Here is a 24454-nt window from a genome sequence, read left to right as displayed (position 1 = left end):
TTCACGGAGGACTGCATTAAGGTACCAGCCAGACGTTGTCTAGTTGCCTCAGTTTTAAGGACGAATGAAGCTGTAGGATCAAAATGCCTTGCACTGCCAAATTTACTCTTAATTCAAGCTAGGTTTAGATAAAAATAAGTAAAAGTGTTTGTTTACAGAGTTTGGAACAATGACAAAGCTTTACAGGGATACAGATAAGAGAAATGAGAGAAAGCCACACTTAATCTATTTATCTTTGTGATCAGGGGTTCTCTCCCCCCTTCCAGTATCAGACAAACCCTTTGCCTTCCCTACAGCCGTATGTACATCCGTGGTGCTCTAGGAGCAGACCTGTGGAGCGCAACAATTATGCATGACATAACAGCTACACGTATTTCAGGACTTTATTCTTGTCCCATGGACTCAAATGCCCATTAGTACTCGGAGCACATCGGGCATACTGCTGCAGTGCATCTTTCCATTTAGTTTCATTTGAAAGGACTCCAGTTCCCATGCTCTGATACCTCTCCATGAGGCAAACCAAAGCGCTCTAAGTGAAGACAATCTGGTGATTTGCTCCCAAAGTGCTCTCTAGCTCTGAACTAAAATGTTTCCTTTGTGCCTCACCCCAACACTGAAGTGACCGTGAAGTCCTCGCTCTTCCCCGCAAGGAGAATCACACCCCAGCTCTGAGCTGAGCTTCTGCCACACACTGGATCTGCTGTGTTCTATATAGAGCGTGGCTGCCAAAATGTGCATTTTACATGATCACCTAAATAGGATTGGGCATGTAGTCTGGCTCTGGCTCTTCCTCGTCGTCAAACGTGAGAGTAAATAGTTTCCCTGGTGACATATTTGGGGGTAACTGGCCCTAGCCCCAGCCCTAGACGATGGGAAGACATTGGTGCATTTGGTTTTCTAATGCAAACTAGCTTTTCTAACTGATTTATTTAAAGCTATTTCTAGCTCTTTAAAATTTCTTACTGATTATTTTAAGTCTTTTGCAATTCTTTCAGATTTTGTAAACATAAAGATGATGTAGGAAAGTACTAAGCGTTGACTTTCTCTTCCTTTCCCAGTCGTGGAGAAATTTAAAAGTTTTCTTATGTACACGGACGTACATGCCCCTTGAAGCTCTCTATACGTGAAAAAACACCACTTGTAAAATATGTAGCAAAGTGGTATCAAATCCATGGAACGGTGAAAGAAAGCCACGGGACTATAATCTTTAATGAATAATACATTTATCCACCAAAACATAGCTTGAGAGAGGCCAAAACTGCTTGCAAATTTTTGCCAAATACAGTCCCCTAGTTTTAATCTGTAAAAGTGGTCATAAATATGGAGAGGAAAAAAACGGCAATTACAAACATTTTTCTGGACGCTTCAACGTTTCCATTTCAGAATGCATTTTCATCTTACAGCTGAAAAAGTTTTCTCTTCTTTAAAGGGAAAAGAGAGCAAAGTTAAATAGGTCAAAACAGTTCTAAATAATTCTGTCATCAAGCTTGCCAAAATAGAATAATCCACAGTTCATACAGTCCTGTTTACATGCCTTTACATGCTGCTCCATGGTAAATGGAACAGGAGAACAGACCCAAATCTGGGATCCTATTTCCCTCTGGCATATGACTTTTGTGGATCTGTGAAGATCTACTGTCCAAGCCTTAAGAACAGTTATTCTCATCTTTATTGTAAGTGACAGCAAAATGATAGAAGCAAAGAAATTTGTCAAGGCAGAACTGGCCTTTCCTAAACTCCTGCCCCAACTGGTTCAGTTGTCCAGGTGGGCCGTAAGGGTAACATGTCCACCGCGCCTCACCCTGCCCCAGATATGATTACATTTTCCCCCAGAAAACGTGACAGACATCTTAGATGAATAAATCATTTTTATTTAAATAAAATTACAGGCATATCTTGTCTATCATTAACTACCATATAGTTTTTTAAAAGGCACCAATATTTAACAATAATTTAAATTTTCTTGAGAGCAGCTACCTTTTTCTGAGTGGCATTTGTAAACTTGTCAGACCTCCATCCACTCATGAAATCCAAATAAAATCTGTCGCTAGCAGAACACCAAAGGTCACACCTTTTTAACCATAATAGCTACCTTGGTGTTCTGGACAACTCTTTTGAATAAAGCTTGAAAAGAATGGGTCAGATGTCCTGCTTAACAAATGACCACTCCTTAAAGGGATTGTTTCTTTCTTTTGTGCTACCAAAAATATATTAGGCTGAGAAAAGCACTTTAACTTTCACTCTGCATGTAGTGTAAACATTAAAAATTAAATCCAAACTATTGTTTCTTTAAGGCTTCAGGACGTGTTTTGACTGGCATTTCTTCAAGCTTAAGAACACAGTGCCACCTGCTCTTATATGAAGAGTTACTTCTTGTAAGAAGTACATCCTAACGTTTTTTTGCCACAGACTGTATTAGCTTCCTTACTGGAGTCCTCTATAAGTGTCCTTGCTACGCATGGTTATACCAGAGCCAGCAAAGTGAGTCTGATAGGCTTATTTTTCCAGTTCTGTGACAATCGGCAGGAGATTCACAGAAAGGGGACATAGGGAGATGCAGATGATACCTCTCAGCAGGCTGAATCCTAACCAAGTTCTCTCACAACAAAATACAGACCTACAACCACTGCTGGAATAATGCCCAGGCGCAGTTAAGGAGAGAGTCAGAATCGCAAGGCTGAGAAGGTCACAAGAGAAACACTGGCAGGTAACTTCTTTGCTGGCCATCGAGTTCTAGTACTGGCTCTTTTTGGTTCTAAAAAAAGCTGTTTTTTCAAAAGGAGAATTTGCTAAACATCCTCCAAATTCACAGCTCACTCAAGTTATTAAAATATTTAACTCATCCATGGGGTTCACTTTGTCAATTGATTTTGGCTTATTAAGATGAACTTCTGTAATAATCCCCAAGTTCTCCTAGATATATAACAATCTTCTTCACTTCACAGCGCAGCAGAAGCTCTGTATCTCAAATATGCTAACGGGTAAAAAATTCTGCCCTTTAAAAAAAACTTACAGACAATAGTGATGAAGAACAATGAATTATACCTGAATTTAAGACTGCAGTTGGGTATAACGGCACGCTGCATTGGGCCAACGTATCCCTGCTGCAGTGGATCTTCCTTCTGACTTATGCCAACAGAAAATTTGATTTTAATGGAACTGCATCAGTGAAACTCAAGTCTTAGATTTGCCCAGTGAAGGAGGCATCATTTACTTCAGAGCTTACACCAAGACCACTGTAAAGCTGAGATGCAAAGCTGCAAAAATACCCATACTGATACCTAGTTCACAAGACTGCCCTGAGACAGATTTTGTAAGTTTGCCAAAATCTCCAAGACCTTTCAGAGAAAGGCACTAAAGAAGAGCAAACTATTATTGAGAGAAATGGTGATCTTTCTTTGGCTGTGCATCTGCCGTTTCCCATTGCACATTTCTAAACAGAGAAACGTCTGGGAGTCAACTATTCTCACTTCAGAATTAGGTTCATCTAGATAGCCTCACATCTAGGTCCAAGTGTCACTTCATGACACTTAGCAAAAATGTGAAGTGTTTTACAAAAAGACCAACTGAAGTCTTCTAAGCTCAGCCACATTAAGATACTTTTCTCCTGGTTAAGTTATCCCTTTAGTTTAGAGATAGAGCACCTTAATACTTGTGCAGTATTAAATATATTTATTCAGAAAAGCAGGGAAGAAACTTGCAATGATTCTGCCTGTGAGGCGCAAAGTACTTTCTTAAGATTTACCTCAGAATAAACAACTTCACTTCCTTTAGAAAGGCAGTGATAAGCCTGACATTCTAAAACTTAAGCAATTAGCAGCACATACAGCTAAGGAAGGCTCTCTTTAAAAAGAGAAGAAAAGTATGTGGGTCCTAAAAATGAGGTGAATGCTTATGTTCCTTGCAAGGTGAAACAGCCTTGATTTTTTTCTAAATCTTGGGATCCCTTTGAGCTATAAATTATTTTCTGTGCTTATCTTCTTAAGCAATAGGCTTACTGCAATTAGTGATTTTATGCTACTAATTTTTCTGGTTTACACTGAAAAAATACAGATGAAGCTCAACAGTGAAGGGATCAGATCCTGCAACTCTTGTTCGTCCACCGGAGTCCAGTTCTGCATTCCCTTAGGAGCATAGGCAGATATTAGAATAGCGAGAGAAATATACTTCTGTAGTATCAAGCTTGATGAACTAGTAGTATTTGTACAGAATTTATTGTCCTGTACCAGCAAATTTCCAAAAGTAATTAGAAGAAGATGAGATTTTTACAAGAGGTATTCTAAACAGATGGAGCTACTTTTCCAGAATAACCACCTCACTACTGACGGATATACAGAACCGGCCACTGCCACCAGCATTCCTTCTGCGCTCCGTCCTCTAGGAAATAGAGCGTATGTGTTGCTGAACAAACGCTCTCGTGTCTTTCAAGAGATGCGTTTAGAGCTAGAGTTATACTTCACACGTCCACCCCTTGGGGGCAGTGTGCTTATGTACAACATAACCTTCCACGTCTTTTGCCACGTATCATTTACTTCCTTTTTTTGCACTGTTCAGATTGGAGCACATCCTAGTGACATTGAACGCTGGAGGGGAGGGCACCCTGTTTTTCGCAGGATCAGGACATCAGTCTGTCCATTTGAAAAAAGAAATACAACTAAAAAACAATCTTTCTTTTCTGAATTCAGACACTACTGTGATTAGCTGGGCATGCAGTTACTATGAACATCTGCCCTCACACAGCTCATTACGCAGGCTGCTCAAAACTTGCTAGGGAGAGACTTGGGAAAGAGTGCAAATCCATCTCACCCACCATCTCATCCAGTTCAGCATTCTTATTATGCTTCTGATTATGTGCTGTGTCCGATCCTGTGTCTCTCCCTGAACTCTGCTGAATTCCACTAAATTCCACTGAAGGAAGGGAAACAACATTGGGGAAAGAAACTGCCTTTGTGGTCAGATGCTGCCCCCCTGGACACACACCAGCCATTCTAGAAAAAAAGTCACTCAGTACGCCTGGGAGAAATAGAGCCAATTCACTGCCTTTCAAAGCCAAATGATAGGAAAGAGGCAGGAACATCTAGGCTCCAGAATGAATAATTCCAGTCATTTTTAATTATTATACTCCTCTTTGGTCCTCCTACAGAAGTTTGGTAGTGTCTAAATGAGCATGACCAAACTACAAATTCTTCTTCAAGGAAATGATGACCGGACTTGCAGTGAGTAGTCCTTTCCATTTAACATAAAGCTACAAGGAAAGACATAAATGTGTTGGACAAGGCAGCTGTAAGACTGTCACTTTCTATGTTCTACTGTTTTCAAGGTCTGCACAGTTATTTATGCACAGTGACTAGTAGTTCAGCAAAAGCACTTATTTGAACATCTTAATTGTTAGTTCATCTTATCAGTTCCTTCAAAAGCAGAAGGAAAACATTTTGCTTAGCTGTTCGTAAGTCTAACTCACAGACTTGGTAATGTCACCTCATCTAATCCAAGTTTGTCTAATATTAATCTGTTTTTACACTGAAATACATGATAAGCAAGGTATTATTGGAACCACCACACATCAAGCTTACCCTCTGCAAATAAAAATCTAACTGTGCAGATGTATACAGTACTCCAAAGGATGATATTTGCATAGCAGGTTGTATAAAGGATAAATAAGATGGTAAACAAGTCTAGAAATGAGGTAACAGTTAGCCTAAGAGTAGAGTGGGCAAACTAGTAAAGCCCCATTCAAACTAAATTTCATCTTCTGACTCCTGATCTCGTTCAGATGTTTTCAGTAATCCCATCTCCATGGACTGGGACTGTTTAATCTTTGAACGAACTGCCCTGGGAAAAGAAAAAAAAAAAAAGAGATGTCATATATATCAGAAATCAGATAGTGACTGAAAGGCTGACCTGGCAATTTTACGTGGTAATAACCTATTTAACTCCTGCATCTTATCAGGCAGTTAGAATGATTGGTTTATGAAGAAAGACTACAAGAACTAAATATGGCCAAAGCATGATTAAGCAGGGATATTAGAATGGTAAGGATGAAACGAGGAGCGAGAAGCATGCAAGGAAAGGCTTGGTAAGCTCCTGCAAACAGGAAGTGATCACTCCTGGCAGAATCAGGCTCATTTTCCTAACGCAGCCAACGCTCCAGCTGGAGTTTTGTCAGAATTAACACTGGCTGACATGGAAAAGGCCTGTTTTTAGAAATAAAGAGATGAAAAAACTAGGTCTGTTCAAGGGAAAGTAGCAACCATGAAGTCTGTGCAATAATCTTCAAAGTTAAGTGGAGAAACCTGATGCCTAAGTCACTGGGAATTGGTACAGACAGACACAGAGAGAGAATATGCTGTAGGAAAAAAGGTCTCTCCTACTTCTAACTTCTTTTGCAATTACAGATGTGGAAGGCTATCAAAAAGAGCTCATTTTATGTGAGAAGCGTTATGCTGGCAGAACGGTACTTTATGTATGTTAGTTCCCCCTTCTACTGAAACAGTGAGTCATGTTCATTAACTAGCAATATCTATTTTTATTTTATCCTGCAAGACAGTTAATCATTTTGTGAAATCCTTTTCATTTGTCAGTGAAACCTTTCTAAAATAAATCTCCTGGTAGAGTAAACAGACAAGTCTCCACAGTTTTAGTGTTTCAAGCAGCTTACCAGCTGACAATTGTGTAATTCACTGCAAGTATAAGAAAAGCAAAAGCATAGTGCCAGCAATAGCACATTGTCAGGAACATCATATTAGTATGATCCATTTGATTCCACTCCGGGCTCCCATTTGGAGGGTAAAGAACGAAGCCAATCTGTAACAAAATAAAAGAAAACATCACCTGACATTTATACCATATCAGATATTACGCCACTCATCACAAGGCAGACATTTCATTTTCTCATAGTGCTGATTATTTCTGCAGTTATTATTAAATACAGTTTTGCAGTCACACTCAGATATGATGGATGGTTTTATACAGTGCTGCAGAAATGCCTTTGAAGATGCAGAGCCAGCTCCAGAGGTCCTCTGCTTTTGCTCAGAAAATTATCAAATTAGCCCAACAAGTCCTGCAGCAATCAGAATCGCATACTATAAGGAGAGGGGCTGATCCTCAGCCATGTGTGGTCTGAACTGCAAACACATCACCAATGAGAAAACCTGCCCAGCCCTTCATGTGGACTCCCTTCTTCCCAATAGCGTCCGGGAATGTGTTAAATAGTTGAGAAGACAAACAATAAATTAATAAACAAAGGCAAAACGTAACTCTATTCTTCTGGGCAATCCAGGGAAAAGATCAGTTTTTGAAATTACATAAAAACGTAGCTTTCTCACTCAAGGCTATTAACTGGTGCGATGCACACTGGTGATCTGGTTTTCTAGGGCTGGGGAAGATCAAACTCACACTACTCTATAAGCCAGGGAGATATTAACCACCATGGCTAGTCAGGGCTCTGACTTGAGAAGCACCAGTCCTCTGAACTGTCTAATACTCTTCAAAGTCAATGCTCAGCAATTTAGTTGAGAATTTCAGAGCTGGAAAGAGGGGAAGAGGAAGAAGGAGGGGAGGAGCGCATTTTGCATTTACATGCAGAGAATTCAATGAATGAAAGCATTGATGATGCAGAAAAAAGCTCCATTACCTTCTACAAATTTGTCATTCTGCAGCAAGTATGTGGTTTTCAATCACACATACAGCTGAACTCTAATGCAGGCGTGAAAAAAGCCACACTTAAATCTCTTGTATTTTTAGGTCTTCAATTTTTACTTTGAAACAAAAAACACACTGTTTCTGGAGCAACTGGACTGTTTTGGAGTCAGGTAACGAAATTACTTGTTTTAAAATTAGACTAGACAGACAATGAAGAATAAATGATTGCATCTAATTCCTCCATTGTAAAGCTTCTTGAGTCACCAAAGAAAAGTTTGCAAACAAGAAAATAAAACACTAAGTGCTACAGCACCAGGTTATTGAGTTCATTTACAGAAAAAAACTGCAGTTTAGGAGGTCTGTCTTCTTGCCAGAGCAAGTATTTAAATATTTGATCTGGTGCTGAGTGTCCAGTTCTCCTCAAGAACAGCAAACGTTTTTATTCATCACGTCTGGCCAGCATATAAAAAAGGGAAGCCAGTCTAGACATGCCGGAAAGAAAAATCACTGGGGTGACCTCAGTTCTCCACTATAAGATCAAATGCAGTTACTAACACTCCTATTTCTTTGTTACAAGGCAGCAACAATTCATGAAATTCTCTATCTTGTTCTAACAGTAAAGAACGGATTGCTATGAAATACCTATTAATCAAATAGAATCACAAATGAAATAAGGCATGGCAGCTACATTTTGATGAGTTCTTTCTCATCTCAGATGAGCCACATCTCTGAAATATTGAAGTTTAGGCTGTTATTTCTTCCACTCAAATGCCAGAACATTGTAAAACTAGGAATCTTTGCGTCACCCAATGCCTTGATGGCGCTCAGGAGCCTGAGCATCTCTTGAATGTAGTTTGCCACTGTTGAAACGTTTTTAGGAAGTGGAGAGAAACCGCCAGTTTAGCACATGAAAGGTAATTTCCACCTTCATTCCTCTTTGTGGCAATGTCAATGAGTTGTTTGCCTCACCTTTCCTGTAGTCTGCTGGGCATTTTACTCACTACTCCCACTGCTGTGTGGGCTGTCTTTGTAAAGGACAGTGTATACGTGATGCTGTAAAACCACTGCCTTTTAGCTTGCCAACTTTGAACAGGATGGTACAGAGATCAGAGGGATTATTTAATGATTATAGCAAGGGACAGCTTAGCCAAACCACCTTAGCTTTTTTATTGATGCAGACAAAAGACAACAGAAGTAAAATGACTTCTTCATCTGCAAAATGGTTATGATAAATACTTTTATCTCTTTAAAGGGACATTAAGAGTGAGTTGTTACCTGTGAATTCTTTGCCATCTGTGTCTAAAGGGCATACTATATCACTTGTGAAACATCTGCAAAGGGATAAATGACTAATAGTGGTGAAGGAAGAAAGCCCTAAGGCAGAAAAGTGACCCACCTGCCAGAACCAGCTGCCTTGTAATATGCAGAGGCTTGTACGGAGCATCTCTAGTACAATACTGCCACGGAAGAAAACTTCCAGAAATATGCAAACAGCAGCTCCAAAGATAGCAAATAACAATAACTGATGAACATGAATATCCAGCATGGCTCTCCCATGAAGATGGTAACAGAAGAGAAAGCCTGAAATAAATTAAATGATCAGTTTAAGATTAAGTGATCAGATTACAAGTTATTTTTTAAGACTGACGCCTCCATATCTCCTCTCTTGAGCTTAGACTGGGAAATGATATGGGAAGCTACAGCTTTATCATCTTTAATTTAAAAGACATGACAGCAAAAAGTCTCATTCATCTGTCTCTGCAGCGTAACAAGAGGGAGGCTATGAGACATACTGCGTGTACAGAAAATGTAAATCGAGTATGTCACATCTTCCAACATGCGATTCCAGTGCAGGCAAATGCACTCACAGTGGCTTTTGGCTTACAAGTTGGGTACCATATCAGTACATAATTTGAAGTACATGCCTCAGCTACCGGGCACTTACTCAAAATAGGCTCGTGTCGCTGCTCTCACTAGATTTCTGTTACTACCTTAGCTAGTAGCACAGAAACACCTGTGCAATGCATGATCGTGCTTGTGGGCTGCAGCACAGGCAAGCCCTCAGTGGTTTAAGGAGGGCCAAGACCGATTTCTTTCAAAAGCATTTCTGGGAGTTAAATGCTCAACTCCAATAGAAATGTGGGCACTACTTTGAGAATCCCAGCCAAAAAAGTGATGCCTGTAAGTATAAATAAACCTTCTGAGTTTCACGGACATCTCTGCAAAGAGAGGTATACTCACCTTCTATAAAAACTGCTAATGAAAGCATCATTCTGTCCATGGCCACTGGCAACGCATTTGTCCCATGAGCCACAATGTCAACCAACCCTGAAATGCCATAAAAGAGATACATGGTGGCATGCTGCCAGTTCATCAAGTGATCCCAGTGTTTTTCCTCGTAATTATACAACTTCAGATGAGGTCCATCAGGAACAAACTGCTCAGCCACCATTCCTGCACATGAAACAAGACCTATTACTAGTTGTCCTCCTGCTTAAGGTATAGGCGGACAATAAGTATTTATGCAAGCAATAGAGACTACAATACATCCCAAAGTAGAATAATACTGGTCATTTGGGGTTTTAGCGTCGTTTCCTGAGGATTGCTCTGAGTGACTGCGATGTTTTGCTCCCTTCCTCCCCATTCTGCCATTCTCAATAAAGTTTTTAATGTGCTGTGCAAATTCAAGTGAACTGACAAGGAATAGAGGCCTCTAAGATATTAAATTTCTATACATTTACAAGAAAATAGGCAGTGGCCAGAAGAGAGACAAAGTTTCTGTTCCGAGGGAAAGATCACAGAGGGAGCTCAAGCATATATTAAGCATCACATAATCCAGAAAGGAGAAAGCCACAGGAAACCCGGCTTCGGTTCCACTGCTGGCAGAACTGTGTGCATCTTACAGTTTCCAGCAGTGCAAATGGAGACAGCTATTTTGTGCTGCCTTTTTCTTTTCTTTTTTCTTTTTAAACAATTGCTATTGTGGTAGTCCTCTCACTACATTTTTCAGCTCTTTTCCAGTGGTTTAAACATGAGTTTAACACATGCTAAAGTCCCCCGAAAGATTTACCATTTCAGTCCCCGGCAATATGTAGGATGGCATAGTTCAAACTCTTAATTCAAAGGGGAACTTTCCTATAAAACCATAAAAGGAAATCCCTCCACTGTGCGCACTTATTAAAGAACCCATGAGAATATGTAAAGAGTTAATACTTGAATTGCTGCTTTACTGCTTCCCTTACCTTGGCCCCTTGTTGTGTTGCTAACAAAATACAGTATTCCAGAAAAGGGAAAGCTGCTTTTAAATACTCTATTTGATCAAGGAAGTTTGTGCTTAAAATACATTATGCTTTTAAGACATTAAAGTTAATTATATTGTTCAACATAGTGTGTGCCAATATCCCCCTATATAAGTAGATATGCTGCAGAACAAATGCAGTGTTTTTCCACCTTTATTTCAAGTTTGCCTTACACAGAAACAGCAGTTTTTACTCGTGCTGCTGCTTTTAGTGTTTGTCCTTGCCAGGCTTTTCTGTCCACATTTTTGACTGGAATTGAAATTACCATGCATTAAAATAATAGCTTTATTTTGTTCAGGGTGAAAGCAAAAACACTGGATTACTGTTTTAAATGCCCAGTTATCTCCAGACACTCACTGGGAGATTTGTAAAAAAAATGTCTTTCCCCATACCACAAAATGAGCGGTATTATTCAGGTTTTAATAATTTTTAAAGGCATATCAAACTGTGTACTGTACCCACAACATCACTTAATTGCTCCTATATCTTAATTGGTACAACTCCCAGAGGGGAAGGAAAAGTAGGAAGAAGATTTTGGCCCAATGTTATGGGATAAAATCTGCATCATGGTTAGACACCAGGGAATTGTGAGTGTTTAAAGAAGAGCAGATAGATAAAATATGATCTTAATCGTAAAAACTAAGATCCTTTTCAACTTAAGGCCCGCATGTGCTGAGCTCACCCAGTCCCCTATTACTTACTTACTCCGTAAAGATAAATTGCTAATATATACCATGCAGGAATTTAAAGAAGATGGAGGCATTTCCGATCAACTGCACAGCTCACTAAGCCATCTCCCTGAGTTTATATCCAGGCCAGTCCATAACAGAATGCAAAACAGTCCCCCGCTTCGTAACAATTCTGCAGCGATCGGGTCTGGAGTTCAGTGCTTTCTTGCGAATATTTTTACTTTTCGAGGGCCATTAATGAAAAAAGCACCTGCATTTACCTATTTGATCAATAACTCAGTGAAGACTACCAACATCTGAAAGCCAGCAGGCCTTCAGAAACCATTCAAGGCAGTGGGCTGAGTCTGTTAGAATCAAAACAGCTAAGCAATGCTAACAGTTTGCATGTGAGAGCCCTTTAGCCAAATAACACATCTCCCCCCCAAAGTAGGACACAGTGTATGAACATTCAAATGGAGCATCTGTGAAGCAGCAAGGAGACTGTAAAGAAGCTCCAAAACAGTGCTATACATGGAGACTGTGTTGCAATCATAAGTATATAATTAACAATAGTAGCATCAGTAGTTCTTAGATTCTTAGTGTTCAAAGGTCAAGAGGAATTAAGTAAAGCACTGAGTCTGACCTCCATGTCCATCAAAACATACCAGGTCTCCCCCTACAGTTTTGTTTATTGAGCCCAACAGCTTGTATCCATCTAAAGCATTGCTTCAGAACGGCATCCTCTCTTGAACTGAAGATAGAAAAGAATGGGGAAATTTTACTGTAATGGTTCATAACACTATGCTTCTTGCAACACTAATTTAAAAAATTAATCAGAACTGGATACGTTTTATCAGAAAACAAGCTTTCAGAAGAAGTATGAAAAGGCACAGTGCTTTGCCTTTTTATTTTTTTTCCTCAGGAAGGCATCTAACTTACCAATCAGGGCAAAGACAGCTTTGATGATCCCCTCAACAAATTCCAGGCGCTGAAATCCTGCCCTGGAGCCAAGGTAGCAAGCATTCTTGTTTTTTCGACAGACGTACTTCAGCGGATACTTCACTGACCACCACAATCCAAAAAGAAGGAAAAAGCTTCCAGGGAGCGCATGACCTTTGAAATTGCCCATGCTTTTCTACTATGCAATAACCTGAAGGTAAACAAAAATGCAAACTGATTATTGGAATGCTGGGAGAATCCCATTGGACATCATTTGAAAGTCTCACCCTGCATAGATCGAAAGAGCATATCTGAATCAAACCCTCACACTTTATTTGAAAGTGAATAGAGTTTAGGTACTAATTTTCTGTTCAAATGCTGTTCAAAACACCCAGCTGCTCTCCTAAGTTTCTTAGATTTGCAGAACACAAATAAGTCACCCGACTGCAAAACAGTTGACCTGAAATGCCAAGCTTGCAGCTGACAAGTTAAGAGAAAAAAAGGTGTAGCACACTATGTCATGCTGTTGAAATTGCACTAGCAGCAGAGAGAACATGAATACTCAAAATTGAGTTCTTCCACCTTCAGGGTGTTACATGTTTCTTTAAATGGCAAACAAATATCAGGACAATAGCTGATTGAACAAAAAATTAATTGCACATGGATACAACGGGTAACGGGTTTGTTAGTGTTCACTAACGAACTATAATTTGCCTATCAAGCCAGGTGTCTCAGTGTGATTTATGAACATCCAGTAGTTCTCAACATTTGATAGTGAATTATGAACCTGCGACTAGATGCGTATTATCCCCATTTTACACTGAAGTATGCTAATACGCTTATTATTTGGCCAGTGTTATGCAGTCATTTAATAGCTGTGCCTGATCATGTAGTCATCAGCCTGAAATTCCCAGCTGCTAGGAGAATTAAGCTAGCTCCAGTAGCTTCTCAGTTAAAATTACAGTTCAAACATTTGACTGCAGTTTTTTTTTAAGCTAGTAGAAACTGAGGTATTGTGCATCATGACCCAAAGCACATAAAATCCTTGCGCAGACGATACATAATCAAGGACAACCACTTTCAAAGCATTAACAGTCTGAACTTTCTGTTATTACTGTTGCTAACTTAAAAATCCAAGCACCACCGTATACTGGAGCCATCTGGTTATTAAGAGAATATGGAGGCTCCGGTATATTTTTCTTTTAAGTAAGTGTTTCCCAGCTCTGCACAAGAAGTTTTCAACTGTGGTTTGTGGGCCATGGAGTACTTGCAGATGGTTCACGTAATGCTGGCTGGTCACGTAGCACTAGCCCTCTCCTGTTCCTGGAGGCTAAACTCCACTGAAAGCTTTTTCTTTTTTTTTTTTTTTCTTTAAAGAGAAACTTTTCCACATACACAGGTTCTAAAGTTGCCATAAGATTATTCCCTAACTGCGTGAGGAGAGGTGACCTACATAGCCACAAAGGAGAAAAAAAAAAAAAAGACGACTGCTCACGAGTGAAAAAAGGAAGGATTTAAGCGCTCAGGCTGCTGTACATCCAGCTGTTGAAGGGGTTCCTACCCCTAGGTGTCTGTGCCACCCTCTTCCAGGACTGATTTCTCCCCATATAAACGCTGGGTCGCGCACACATTCCTGCATATTTGTTTAAACTGCCATGCTGGGCTGTGGGCTCTGCACCCAGCACGCCCGCTGCAGCCCCAAAGCCTCCGGCAAGGCTGGTAGCTACCGGGGGGCATCAAATCACTGCAGCTGGCTCTGCCACATCCCTCAGAGCCCTGCAGTGGGATGAGCTTTAAAAGCTACCCCTCGGGGTAAAACACCTCCTAGCTCATTTCTAGGAAATTATTACTGAATTACAAGAAACGGGATACATGACACCGGTTGCCAAAGCAAGCCCATTTCTTCTTCTGTCTTAAGTGGTATTGCTAATGCTTGTATCTACATATTCAAGTTTGGAAAAGGGACCGTAAGCCTGGCTGCACACAGCCTGAGGAAGGGTGGCAACCCCTGGCCGAGAGCTCGTGCTAGAGCCCCAGGGAAGCAGTGCCCTGTCAGCCTCAGGGGGCCACCAGGTCTACCTCCCCACCCTCCTTTGCACACACACGCTCTAAGACATTTCTGCTCAAAAACTTATATAGTTTAGCTTATAGGCTTAGCTATAAACTTGTAGGGCAGGCAATGCATTAAGAATACATTGGACAAGGCCCAGGTAACCAGCTGGCCTGAGCACGGCTTTGTAATAGCCAAGCGTGACATCCGAAAACATCCAGGGTGCAGGAAACCCACACAGAAGGGTGACGAGGGGTGCGCGGTTACTTATTTTTGTGAAACAGAAACCCCTCCATTCGGGGCTTCTGCCTTGTGGGGGAAGACTCCTCCACACCACTTTTCTCTTGGTGAGAAAAAAAAGCAAGGGGGTTGAGCAAAAAGTGAGTCCGGCTGAGTATATACCTGGATATTTTGTTTGCTGCTTGCAAGTGGAGAAAGTGCTGCTCGTTCCCGAGCAGCCTACAGCCTAACCTGGTTCCCGGCTGCGTGCTCTGGGGACTCAGCCCCACACTTTAAGCCTGGCCTCAGCTGTATCTTGGAAGCGTTGCATCTTTTTAGCACACCTTTATTATTTCAAGGATTTTGATCCTTGTTTGTGCATCACTGCCAGTAATCACAAGGCCCTCGTTTGCCTCAGAAAAGGGCAATAGTGACAGGAGCGGAAGTCTGAGTCTCCTGAAGGTGCTTGGGCTTCAAACTTTGAAATTCTTTCTTTTTTTCCAAAGCCTTAATTTCTGTTTCTTCTAAAACCTGCCGGCCTGACTGGCCCAGCTGTCTTTTTAGAGCGATGCTAATTTTGTCTTTCTTTGCATTAAAGAAAGAAGGAGGGAGGGGCGAGTGGGTCTGTCCTCACCCTACGTTTGATCTCGCTGACCACCATTCACTAGAAAGACTTTATTCATTAGATACTTTGTCATTCCCCGCCGGTCCGCAGCACTCCAGCTGAAAAGACTTACCCCGTATCGCACATCAAAGCAAGGCGCTGGATTAGAAAGGTAAATGAGAGCCATGCAAAGCCCACCGCTAGGAGGAGAGCAGCAGTGCCGTCCGATGCAGGTGGAGATCAGGGCGTTACTGCAACTTGCAGCGTGCAACCCACGGGACTTAAAAGCAAATCTCAATCTGTAAGCTCACGTACGGGTTATTCAGGGCTCGGGCGCTGCAAAATTTGTCGGCCCCTAAAACAGGGTGATCCGCCAAGATAGTCTGTTTAAAACTATTGCTGCTCTTGCAAAACAAGGGGAGGGGGAGGGAAGAAAAGGAGAAGAAAATAGGTAATGTAAACAGAGAAGCCGGAAAAAAGTGGACACCTTGCCCCTCTAAGCAATGCAATCAAGCGCTACTAGTTTGAGGGAGCATAAGCTTCGGTCTGAGCCCACCTCAAAAACGCTGGTGTGCGTTTGCACGCTTCCCCTCGAAACGCGCCTCGGTTCAGTCACCCACAGGTCGCGGCAGACCGGGGCGACATTAAACCTCGACACGCTCAGCTCGGGAAAGCAACCGGGCGAATGAGACGTTAAGCGCTGAGCAAACGGGCCCAAAGGGTCGCGACGCGGCTACCCTCCAAACTGCGTAAGATTCCCCACACGGGCGAAATTTCCCTTCGTCAAAATGGCTGCCGCCTCCCCGTGCTGCCTGGCCCAGCTCAGCCCCGGGGAGGGGGGACAGCCGGCAGGCCAAGGAGTTTATTTCTGCCAGGGTGGAAGGGGGCTGCTGCCCACTACAGTTTTTGAGCCCTTGGAGCAGTTTTGAGCCCTTTGATGGAGTTTGGTTTCCTCCTCGCCCCGAGGCAGGGCCCCTCCCGGCGCTGGAGGCGCCATTTTAGCTCCGGCCCCTGCCAAGCCGGCCCCGAGCAGCGCCACGGGGGTGCCCATCCCCGCTGCCCCGACCGGGCTCCCCGGCTGCCCCCTCGCCACGCCAGGGGCTGCCGCCGGACCCTGCCGCTGCCCCAGCCGTCACCCAGCCCTCGGGGCAGGCGTGGGGCACGCCGGGAGGGCGGGCTGCCATCACCAGCCGGCTCTAACCAGCACGACCCCAGGCCTCGCCGCGTGCCCCTCGCCGCCCCGAACGATGCCGCAGGGGGGCCCGGGTCCGTACCCCGACTGCCGTTCGGCTTTCCCCAATTAATCTACCTTTCTTTTGCCCTGAGGATGGGACCTGCTGCCCTGCTGCGCCCCCCCGGGGCCCAGGGCGAGCTGGAAAAGGGCTGCTGGAGGAGGAGGAAAAGGTAAGTAACATTAACAGCGGCCATAATATCGATGGTCCAAATCGTTTGCAAATTTTAAGTACTAAGGTAACGTTTCTGCACCTGACCGGAGTAAGGACTGGGAGTAATTCACAGCTACTCGTCAACGCGAGCGCGTACGGACGGAAAATGCTGCAGGGTTTAGCTTTTTACAGCAATCGGCAAGCTTGCTGGTGGTGTTAGGGTGTCTTTACACACGACGCTTTGCCAACCAAACATAGCTCGCCGACAGCAGCCCCCAAATTTGCCGTGTAACAACAGTGCTTTGCGCGCCTCCGAGGGTCGTTCCTCCGGGCGGGCTGCGTCTCACACGCCGGCGGCAGGCGGGAATCCGGGGATAAGGTGGGAAGGGAGGGGACGAGCCCGTGCAGTTTCCCAGTGAGCGTGCAAGGAAAGGCCTACCTTGCTGTATGCATGAAGAAAAGTTACCTTTTTCGCCCGAAAATTCTCTCACTGACACGGGCAGAAGAGTGAAAGGAAGATCAGGAACAGCCTTACATGACTGATTGAAGAGTCTTAGGGGTTCTTTGCGAGGGTGATTGCATAACTTTTACTGGTTTGATTCACGCTCCCTTGAGGCTGTCAAGGTGGGGACTAAGGCAACGAGGGGCGAGTTGTGTGGAGAAACTCGCTGCACCACCTGGTTATTCAGACAGCTTGTCAATCAATTTTCAAGGAATTAAATGAGTTTCCTTTCCTTCTCCCTTCAGAAGAAGGTTAGAGACTAAGGCAACTTCCCCTGTACTGGCTCAGGATACAAACAGTTGTTCGGTCAGAACTAGCCCTATAGCACATAGTTCCTTTTCCATGTACATTCTTCTGTCACATCAGTATGCCTGGTAATTTCCTGTGTTTATCAAGCCCTGGAGGATGTTAAAGAGGACAGTCAACCAGAAACATTTTTGCCTTTTTCCAAAAATGATACAAGTTATGAGACCACAAACTCACTCTTCTGCATTAGTTTCTGCTGCAGAACTGCATAGCAGAAATTAAAACCGAAGGGTCAACGTTTGCAAAGTTACTGCAATGGTAAAAATAAAGTGGCATTTTTCTCCTATATGTTTAGGTTAGGAAATAACACTGTGGAGTTTGTAGTATTTGCTACACAATGTTTATTTATCGGTAACACCCACAGCAATCCATCATCATGCCAGTAAGAATAATGAGCACAGTTAAAAGGAGGAAATAACACATTTGTACGTGCTTTCTTATCAGTGCACAAGTTGTGATCATACAGCTTCTACTGAAAATTTAAATTCAGTACAGCTCAATGCATCTGAGGTGAAGAAAGTCAAAGACAAGTTTACTTAAATACCAAAGTTTCATATTTGCACTTAAAGATGTATTCACAATTCAAGTGCCTTTTACCCTGCAGTCATGGAATTGTAAACATCACAGAGAGCCATGCTGAACATATCTGAAAAACAACATCTTACGTAACGACTTTGTTCACAAAATGCGAAAATGATCTCATGTCAAGACTGAAAGAGCAGCTACAACCCCATGAGTTTGAGCAACTACCGTCCACGTTACTGGAGGAGTTCACTGCCTCGGTGTTAAGGAAATACTCAGCTGGCATCTGTAGCTACTTCTGAATTAAACTGAAACTAGGTATTGTATATGCTAATGAAAACAGGATGCAAGGCTTCTTGAAATGCTAAAAAATTACAGTACAGCCTTGATATTCTTGGCCTAAGGATATGGGAGATAAAGAATTTTAGATCCAAAAAAGAGCTGTCATGAATAAGCATCTCCCAAGACTGCAAGAGAGAAAGTCACTCCTTGCTGAAATCTTCAGGCCTACAAGACAGGGATGAAAAACAAAAATCCCAGAGGACTAATGACTAGAAGTCTACATACTGATCTTCGAAAGGAGGAAATCCAGGATACCATCCCTTATACTGCTGAGTTCAGGCTCACAACCTTAGCTATTCTTTTTACTTTTTTCAGTACCTTCCAGCTGTCAACAGCTTCTGAGATTCTCATGCTTCCAAGTCCTTCTCACGCCTCAGAGAGCTCCTTGCTGTGTTTTTTCACCGCTAGTGACCCTCAGTTTTGCGGATGTCATTTCCCTTTCTCTGTGCATCTACTGACTCTGCTTCTGCTCCCATATTACAGCAGGCTGTCTCCAGGGGTTATCCAGGGACAACAAACACTCCATAACAATCTTACTATTGGCTCTCAATATCAGAGCAGCTGCTGCTCCGTGGATATGAAATCTTTAGTCTCCAGGACTGCCAATTTGGAACCTTTTATTCACATCACCAGAAGTTCAACAACAAACAACAACAACAAAAAAAACCAGATTCAACTTTGTAATTGCATGGGATACATAGGAGTCATTTTTCCTACGAAAGAAGCTCAGCTTGTTTATTGGTCATATAACCTGCTATTTGCTAGCACTGCTTGAAATAACGGGAATAATAATAACGGCAAGGCAGAGGTAACTAAATTATTGCAGGTATAAGAATGCCACCTCCTACAGGCGTATGTTTGACCACAGCCACTGCAGCCACTTCCCTGTGTGCAGGGACTCAGCAGTAGCCCCTGCCTCCCGGAGGGTGACCTTCCAAATGCCCCTGGGTCAAAGCAGCAGTTTCCTTGCCCACAGAGGACACAGCAGGAACTGCTGCCCTCAAAGCAAGATGCTGCCAGCGAGCGGTTCCCGGCAACGCAGCAGATGCTAGCTCCTGCTGAACGCTGCAGAGCACATTTGTGATTGTGCAGGGCAGCAGCTGAGTACAGCCAGAAAAATGGCACAGTGGAAGGACGTGCTGCTACACCATACTGCAGTGCCCTGGAAGCCCTTCACTCACATTGGAGGTCAGCTCCTCTTTCCAGTCCACCAGGTGCTGGATTCAAGTAGCATACTTACTGTTTCATGATTTTAACCTGAATTGTGCCAGCTGCTGATATTCTCATATTCTCCCTCTCTGATAAGAAGTCAGTTCTTCTTATCATCTTTATCGTCTCTAAAACATCCAAAGTCACTTCGCTGAACAACCTCTGCAGGATCCTAGGCCTGAAGAACCACGGCCAAGCAGAAGTCGCGCCATCTGTGAGGAGCATGCTCCCTGAGTGGCCTCAGCCAGTTGGTAAGGTACAATCCCTCCCTGTAGTTCCAAGTGTGCTTACATCACTGTTCTCTGCTTACTGATAGAGAGGCGAGAAAAACATCAAGAGAGCAAAAGTTTGTAATCTCAGTTGACGATTTAGAACCCAAAGCCCAGCTCCGGAGAGGTGATGAAAGAAAGCATGACTTGGTTTCTGTTAGCTTTCATGGAATTCCTCTTCCAACTGCTTAACAATACAGTCAGCATCTAATACAACCTAATAAGGTAGTGAACCTGACAGGACTGCTCCTATAAAAAAGGTAGGACAAATATTTCTAATAAGTACAAATGACCACTGTGAAAAATCCTGCATTTAACGCTTAGCCCTTTACAGGATGTTAGAAGTTGCTGCAATTGTTATTTATGTTTCCAAATACTTCAGGAAGACAAGAGGACAAAAAGACGCAAGCCAAAAAATAGGAAACTAAGGAAACTTTAGCCTAAAATGGTATTTTCCAACTGCAAAGTAGACAGGTCTGAAAAATAACGCTGAGGAGCTCTATTCTTGGAGAAGGACGAGTTTTCAGGTACTGCTGAAGCACAGGGCTTGCTGATCTTAGTATGAACAATAATTCTTCAGTTGCAAGGGTTGTTCCCTTATTGTAACAACCAGTTGCTGTACAGAAAAGGTATTAAGATTTCATTTCACTTTGTAGCATCCTGGATGTTGAGCTGCCTTTGGACAAAAAACGGAATATTACAAAAAAGACCCTATTTTAAAGAATCCCCAGGCACTAACAACATCTGATAAGCAGAAGCGTCATGCTCTGCCGTGGATGTGAAGTTTGCAACTTCAGGATAGCATCAAGCTGACAAAACGGGAAAGGAACTAGTTTCAACAAATGCAAATGCATTCATGTATTTGTTTTTGACAATGGTCATAGGAAGACCTCAGTTTTCTTACAAAAACATTACAAACCAGCTCAGTTATACCAGGTGATGCTCGTAACAGCTCATAACTGAACAACAAGCAGGTAACACCTGTAAGAGCTGAACTTCTACAGTCACCCGGTAGGAAGGAGACTGGACACCAGAAAGAGGATTAGGCACACAAGCCCGACATACTGGCTTCTTGTGAGAGCCTGTGCTTCATTTTGCTGACTCCTGTGAGATCCAGCCTCTTTTTCTTGAACCTCTGTTTTCTGAAGTGATTTGATTAAGTGATACTCCGCCTTCAGCCAGGCCATCTATCTGTGGAGTACAGTTAGGTAGTATGAGCCCTAAGTGCTCTAGATGAAAAGGCAAATAAAGTGACTCAAAATACATGTTTACATCTCATGGATTTGGGTGCTGTAACCAATGATATTTGAGTGCTTGGGGCTTGCAACATTGTGTTGCAATAAGAAGAAAAATGAAAGAAAGAAGGCTTTCTTAAAAGTAGCTGCCATACATCCATGCAACGGAGTAGAAAGTCGGTTGAAGCATTTAAGTAGTGGCAGGTACAGCTGCAGGATTTGTACCCAGAGCTTTGCCTTGACACACTTGCCTTTTTATCTGGAAATCTTTTCCTCAAGGTATGTTTGTTGAAGTCAGGGTGCTCAATGCACTGCTTGTCACAAGGGCTCTAAAATGCACTGCATGTACCACGTACTGCTTGGAGGAAACACATTTTCAACAGCAGAAAGATGAATGGGCCAGGAGATAAAGATGAACGAATACGTGAGAAGGTGCTGGAAAGGCGATTGATAACATTGATAATAGATGAAGTTAGCCCAACTAGAAAAATCAAAATGCACCTGAGAAACGGGTATATTTCCTCTTTATAGTTCCCCTTTTGCTCATGAGATGGGGATCAGCTAGACCTAATGTAACATTAGCCAAAAATGAGGAGTCCTCCATAACAGCGGGCTCCAGTGCCAGCAGCATCAGTTTGGCTGCCCCTCGACAGACAGGATTCCTAATGAAATGAGCAAGAATATTGCTATGGAATAGGAGCTTTTTACTTCAATTAGACGAGCATCTGCAAGCCAGAGGCTGTATACTCTTCTAAAATGATTGACATTACAGATGCTACACTCTATATCATAGAAATGTCTCAAATGCAAGGTCATGTAGAGAAATAGTTTTAGGAATTCTACTAAAAGAGCACAAAAATGTTATAGAAGGCTGTGATTTAGGCATAATTTGATTAAAAGGACTTGAGACTCTGTTTTTATCTTTTTGGTGGAAAAAGCAGCGCCAGAACTCAAGGTCTGCCTTGTGAAGCACAATAAAACAGGACTGCCACTCCAATGTGCCACTCGGTTTGAAAACTAGGCTCCTTCAAAAATAATGTTTAATTCTTTATAATCCCTAGTCTTAGTAACTTGCCTTGCTCAGTAAGTACCTGGGAAGAGAAGATCTAAAAGACTACTGCTGCCTACTGCAAGTGAACTTTAGAGTGTTTGGTTGCATCTAACAAACAGATTATCAGCCAGTTGAAATGACAGGAGTTTTGACAGTGAAAAGTCTTGACTGATTTATGCCTTAGGCCTGAAAAAACATTCTGAGCCCATTTCTGAGCTATTGCACTGGCCATTTGTGGTACTAAGTAAGAAGATATGTACAAGCAGATTGAATGCACAAAAAAAAAAAAAAGAGTAAACAGGGAGTACTTTGCCTAAACACTGGCATAATTGTTTCAGACACTCCTAAAGTTTCATTTTACTTTTCTGCCCCAGCAGTTATTTCTACCTACATTCTCCACAACTGAGAGAAATCTGTTTGTTTTACCCGACTGCATTTGTAGAGAAAAAAATATGTGAAAAGCCTGCATAAGTAACACTGAAAACTGGTGAAAGCCATCTGAGTGAACTTCAGAAAAAATATCTGGAGTCAATGATCCATTTTTCATCTCAAATAGATATTGCATATATTCCATTTACAAATGACAAACTACTTATGGTTACAAATGGTGCAAGGGGTGTCATAACTTAAGAGATCTACAAAACCAGTAATACAATTTCACACAAACAAAGTTATATGTACTGGAGAAATTGCAAGTCCTAGGTGTGTAAATGCAAACTAATCATAAAAACTTCAGTTTAAAATGAAGAAATATAAACACTTTGATTTTTAGTACTTGAATGTTTTAGTTCCTAAGCTCTGAAATTTCAGAAAGTCAGCTACCAAAAATATAATGAAATGTTTGGTACTGTGTCAAATACTAAGCACTGTTACAAGAGCGGAATATAATTTAGGGCTGAAAATTGAAACAAAATGGAACATATTCAGGGGCTTTAACTGTTTTTCCAAGGATGATTCTATTTTGAAATAGAGAGACTGAGATAATCTAATGTTAGGGTTTCTGTTATTTAGTAAGCACACATGACTACATTTAAATTCTGTTGATTTTACCTTGACGTTTAAGGTTGGATGTACCTCTCCATTTGAAGCATCCAAAGATGAGGAAGGAAAAAAGCAGTGCAAGAAGCTTACAGCTAAAGTGAGTGTTTTATTCTCATCCCTAACATTTAAAAAAACCTCTATTCAATGATTCAGAATCACTGCTGCAAAAACTCTCGTGCCTGGGGTAAGGTAATCTGGACGTACAAAAGGGGGACAGTAGTATTCTAACACTAGCAGCCTTTTCAAAAGCTAGTTCTGACTTCAAGGTCCATACCCATGGAGTTTATCTCAAAAAGTCTGCAAAGGGAGCAAGTTAGGACCGACATGTTTGTGTCCCCAGACATCTGAGGATCTTAAAACTGTTTCCACCACAAATTCACGGTCACAGCAAGGTTACGTTCAGCGCTACACATATTTATGGGCGATCGCCTTCGCTGTGGTCAGACAAGTTACCCAGAGCAAGCGCTAGCAGCAGCACCTCCGTGAAACAGGCGTCCCCATCGCCTTCTGGAGGCGCCTTTGCAGGGGCCGTGGAGATGGGCTGACACCGCAGCGACCACACAGCCGCTGGGGAGAAAGTCCCCCTTCCTCCTACCCAGGGTTAAAAAGAGCCAAAGCCCCCTTACCTGTCCCGGCCCGCTTCCTTGCAGTCTCCTGGCTCCTCACAGCCCCTTCCTCCTGCTTTCCCCCTTGAGGCTTGCACCGAGGCTGGCCGAGCTGCTGGCGTCACTGCCCCGGGCAAGCTGCCTCCAGCTGTGGCTGCCGCGGGATGCACCACCGCTGCCGCTGCTGCTGCTGCCCAGATGTTGCACTGCTGCCGCCCAGATGTTCCCCCAGTGGCCCCCGGCTATGGCAGGCGTTTCCTCCCCCCGGCTGGCCTCGCCCCGCCGGCGGGACGCAGGGCAAAGCGAAGTGAAAGGGGCTTTGGGAAAATCAGCTGTCGGCTGGAGTTACTGCCTGCCTGCTGTCTGTCCCCTCCCCGCTTTGCTGAGCTTTCCAGGAAAAGCAAAGTTGTGCAGCCAGCGATGCTGTCGTGGCGGTCCAATGACAAACACGGTGGTGTTCACAGGCAGAGGTAAGAGCTTTCACTGGATCAGCCATTCTAGTAAAAGGCTGAGACTTGGAAAAAAGTAGAGCAACTTTCGAGCACACAAACCCTCCTTTGATCACTG

The 24454-nt window shown here is 42.7% G+C and overlaps 1 protein-coding gene across 2 annotated transcripts; it reads right to left on the bottom strand.

Annotated features, from left to right (window-relative positions):
• Window positions 1-1854: 1854 nt before the first annotated feature.
• TMEM45A (transmembrane protein 45A) lies at window positions 1855-24268 on the bottom strand. 2 transcript variants are annotated; one of them, XM_009675126.2, is made up of 6 exons: window positions 23909-24268; window positions 12548-12758; window positions 9883-10095; window positions 9038-9222; window positions 6659-6804; window positions 1855-5832 (listed from the first exon to the last, which is right to left on the bottom strand). In XM_009675126.2, the coding sequence occupies exons 2-6, from the start codon at window positions 12735-12737 to the stop codon at window positions 5739-5741; spliced, it is 828 nt and encodes a 275-aa protein (XP_009673421.1). In that variant the 5' UTR covers window positions 12738-12758; window positions 23909-24268; the 3' UTR covers window positions 1855-5738. The 2 variants fall into 2 exon arrangements, with proteins under 2 accessions (XP_009673421.1, XP_009673422.1); XM_009675127.2 differs by having other exon boundaries at window positions 9883-9969; window positions 23909-24040.
• Between the last annotated feature and the right edge of the window lie 186 nt (window positions 24269-24454).

The sequence above is a fragment of the Struthio camelus genome, chromosome 1 (assembly GCF_040807025.1).
Source record: "Struthio camelus isolate bStrCam1 chromosome 1, bStrCam1.hap1, whole genome shotgun sequence".
Lineage (NCBI taxonomy): Eukaryota > Metazoa > Chordata > Aves > Struthioniformes > Struthionidae > Struthio > Struthio camelus.
The sequence above is the reverse complement of the archived record's forward strand: the minus strand, read 5'-3'. Positions and strand labels throughout refer to the sequence as shown.